Here is a 4,217-nt window from a genome sequence, read left to right on the forward strand (position 1 = left end):
GATTTGTGTTGGGTCGTGAGAGGAAGAAGAACGTGCCTGAAAAAGACGAAAAGGCGGGACATGGGAAGAACATTAAGAATGTGTGTTCGATTGAATCAGAAAATTTTATTTTCATAGAGATTCTTCCAAGTTCATACTATTACGTAGGCGAATGCATCTTTCGTACGAGGATCCATGCATGCGTTCAATGTTCATTATTCAAAATCCACTTCTTTTCCAAAAAGATTCGAAATCCACATATACATCATAGTGTAGCTAGCTGATAAACCAATACTCGATGCTGGATGGACTGATGTAGTACAAATGTTTATTTTCATATAGTACAAGCTTACAAATTTGTGGTATTACATAGGCAAATGGATCTTTTTTACAAGGATCCATGCTTTATTCAGAAAGTAAATCAGTATATACTGCATGGTGCTGATAAACTATAGTACTCGATGATGCATGGACCGACTGATGTACAGTAGTAGTGGTGTTTAAGAGCCGTCCATGGTCGGGTAGTAGGCGTAGGTGGCCATGCCGCAGTTGCCGCCGTTCCCGCGCGTGAGGCGCATGTAGCCCCCCTCGCCCCACCCCGTCCCCCACTGGTTCTTCACCATCCAGTACGCCTGCCCGCCGCTGTCCGTCCCGTAGCCCACCACCGTCACGCCGTGGTTCAGGTTCTGTCCACACGACGAGCTGCCGGTGTACACGCCCCTCATATAGTGCTGGAAGTCACGGTCAGCCTCCACGGGCACGGCCACCGGCTGTCTGGCCGCGAGCTCCTGCAAGGTGCCCTCGTCGCCGTGCAGTTCCACCATTCGGGGGGCGCCGATGGAGGCGGCCGAGTTTGGGCTGACGCTGCTGCTGCGGCACGCGCCCTGCTGGCCGGTATACGCGTAGGATTCCTCTGGCTGAAGGCCGCCGCTCGAGGCGACGTAGCTTAGGGCGGCGTTGATGTCGCCGCCGTTGCAGGAGTTGGCGCCGCCCGTGCAGTCCAGCACCTGCTGCTCTGACATGGAGATGAGGTTGCCAGTGGCTATCTTTACGAGCCCCTCCGTCGCCGCTACCGCCGCGAACGCCCAGCAACAACCTGTACGTGTATATTCATTTGGGAACTTTGGCTTATGCTACGGCGTTACATTAAATTAAATATATGCATGCATGCATTGCAGGAGCTGTAGATTCTTACCGCATGAGCCTTGGTTCTTGACTTGGGTGACGGCACCCGCGGCCCTCCAGTCCACGCTGTCCGGCGTGGAGTCGAACTGAGCATTGGACATGTTCACCGCGGCCACCGGCGTGCTGTCCACGCCGTGCTGGTGGCGGTACCCGAGGTGCTTCTCCGCGAACTCTTCGCTGGTGAGGTCCGAGAACTGATTGAGGCCGAGCGTGTATGTCCGGTTGCCCGCTCGATTGACAGCCTCGACGTGCCGCGCGTTGGCCGCGAACACCTCCTGCCGGCGTAATTTCTCGGCAGCGTCCGTGTACTCGCGCCCGAACTTGGCCATCCACCGCTCGTGCCGGGCGGCCAGCGCGTCCCCTCGCGCCGCGGCAGCACTGACAAAGGCGGTGGCGGCCGCAAGCACGAGCAGAAGCGCAAACAGTGTGCCGTCGAGGCGGCGCGAGCTGTGAGTCGACGCCATTAAGCTAAGCTATATAATTAGTTGCTTGCTTCTTCTTGCAATGCAATGGTTTACGAGCTACTAAGCACGTAGCAACCATGCTGCCGGCGCTTCTATTTATAGGAGCGGGCATGGCGAGCAAGACGGGGCATACGAGTGGATTCCATACTTTTCGTCCATGGATCCGCGTTCAAACGCCGAAGTCGAACGTACGTATTGACTGGGAGTCCATGGATGTTTGTATCCGACGACGGTGGTTGTTCTCGTCACTCTGTATACTCTTCTTCTACTTCTCCAAGGTTTTTCTTGTTTGCCGGATGGTGCGGCAAAGTGCTCTATCCACACCGTCGCACACGCACAGAGCTGGAGTACGTTGCTGCCTAATCGAAATTGACCGGATCAGCGTGCAGTTTCGCATATAGTTTGGCCGATGTGTGTGGTTGGATTTCAAGTTTGGTTTACGCCATCTAGTCGGACCTCTTAAACCTGCCTCATACGTCCGTGCGGGCCGCCTGTTCATTGTCCGGCCATGAAATTTTTAACCCACACGGACCCATCAAACGGCCCTTAAACGCCCGGGCTGACTGGCGCCCCCATATCCAGCCCAAATATGGGGCGGATATGGAGCGCCCGGGCACGTCCGCCACGTCGGACCCGAAAGTCCGACCCCACCCCAAAGTGCACCAAATCCACCCCGAACACCAGCCGGATCCATTTGCTATCTCCTCTCTTCTTCCTCCTCCGCACCGTCCGTCTCGCGCTCCGCCGCCACGGCCGCTCCGCAGCCGTTCCCAGGCTCTTCGCCGCCAGCTCCGAAAGAGCCCTCCCGTCCTCGCCGCGGGGGACGTCATCGCCGGCCCGGACACCACCGTGGTACGGTCGGCAACTCTCCGGCTCCGCCACTTTGCAACAATGCAGGAAGCGGCTAGGAAGGACGTGGAGAGGGCATTTGGTGTGCTTCAGCCTCGTTGGGGAATTGTGCGGAGCGCTGCAATGAAGTGGGAATCAGAAACTTTGTGGCAGCTGATGATATGTTATGTTATTATGCACAATATGATTGTCGAGGATGAGGGTGATGGTGTAACCCAAACCCATGATTTCGAAGCACCCGGATAACAAGTTGAAATCCCGGAAAATCAAGATGCGGCTCAGCTTATGAACTTACTGCAGATGCAACAGAATCTTCGAGATCAGCAGGTGCACACGCAACTACTCAATAATCTTGTGGAGCACATGTGAATCCACAATGGCAACCAAGGAGGCAATGCTTGAGTTTGGCACCTAAACTAAATTTTATGTGAACGCTATTTATGCTTGATACCAACAATTAATTGCTATCTACGTGCGACATTGTATTGCATGATCGACGTGCATGTATTTGCATGGATTTAAGAGTCCGGATTTGAGATATGTGGATATCCGGAAGGAAATATGAGGGCCCGTCCGGATGCTTCCGGTCGCGTCCGCGGGCGTTTGAGGGGCCAAATTTGCCAAGTCCGGCTTTAGATGCCCTTATATTTTCATAGGAGAACGACAAAACACATAACTTCTCATTCTATTAAATAACTGTTCTAGATATTACATCAAATGTGCTATATATATAAAGCAAGAAAATTTGCATGGGTAACTCCTATAAATGCTACTCCATCCGTTCACTTTTGTAAGTCGTTTAGAATAGCTGAAATTGAACTATTTTAGTTGCTGTCTTAAATGTCTAAAAGGTCTTACAAAAGTGAACAGAGGGAGTACATGTATTTTTATGACTGAGTTAACTTCATGCATTTTCCAGCGTGTCAGCCTTAATTATCTTCAGCGCGCATGCACAAAGACTAGAAGCTGTCGCGCGCTTTGCCGCGCCGTTCTTCAATTATAGGGACCACTTTTTTCGTGGATGTAAATTGAGATCAAAATCAATGTTTTGACCTTTTAAACAAAGTTTAGGATGATTTGACCTTCTTTTAAAAGAAAATCCTTATATGACCATTTTCTGGTGGTGCCCACATCCATGACGTTTGGGTTGCATGGAAAACGGCATGGTCCATGACGTTTTGATCCTAAAGTTTCTCCAGTGTGGCTTGGCGTCTCTTCCAGAGGATGAAACGCCATGAAGCATGGCATTTTGGCGTGGGCGGGGGGGGGGGGGGGGGGGGCAGGGGGTTAAACACCATGGACCATGGCGTTTTCCTTGCAACAAAAAAGCCATGAATGTTGGCGTCATAAAAAAAGGTCAAGAGTTCATTTTTGAAAGAGGGTCAAATCATGCTGAAATATTTAAAAAGGTCAAATTAGCGATTTTGTTCGTAAATTAAGTAGATATATCCATATTTGCTTAAATCATCTGTGAAGGTGAGAAAATAACGATACCCGCCGTGAGCCTCAACATTCATCCGACCTCATACATCTGTATGTATGATTTCCAAAAAATCTGTTGCCCGCTCCATAATTCCGGAGAACGGCGTTTTAGTCATCTTGCCCATGAGGCAAGGTTCGCAAGTACCAAGTGATTCATAATCAAGTGGTTCCAAAAGTCCATCTATATGGAGTTTCTTCATGCGCTTTACACCAATATAACCTAAACGGCAGTGCCACAAATAAGTTGCACTATGATTA

The 4,217-nt window shown here is 50.8% G+C and overlaps 1 protein-coding gene across 1 annotated transcript; it reads right to left on the reverse strand.

The window, feature by feature from the left end:
- Window positions 1–281: 281 nt before the first annotated feature.
- On the reverse strand, window positions 282–1,710 carry LOC141041756 (fruit bromelain-like). Its single transcript, XM_073508956.1, has 2 exons — window positions 1,175–1,710; window positions 282–1,075 (listed from the first exon to the last, which is right to left on the reverse strand). The coding sequence occupies exons 1-2, from the start codon at window positions 1,626–1,628 to the stop codon at window positions 480–482; spliced, it is 1,050 nt and encodes a 349-aa protein (XP_073365057.1). The 5' UTR covers window positions 1,629–1,710; the 3' UTR covers window positions 282–479.
- Between the last annotated feature and the right edge of the window lie 2,507 nt (window positions 1,711–4,217).

This window comes from Aegilops tauschii, chromosome 2 (genome assembly GCF_002575655.3).
Source record: "Aegilops tauschii subsp. strangulata cultivar AL8/78 chromosome 2, Aet v6.0, whole genome shotgun sequence".
Lineage (NCBI taxonomy): Eukaryota > Viridiplantae > Streptophyta > Magnoliopsida > Poales > Poaceae > Aegilops > Aegilops tauschii.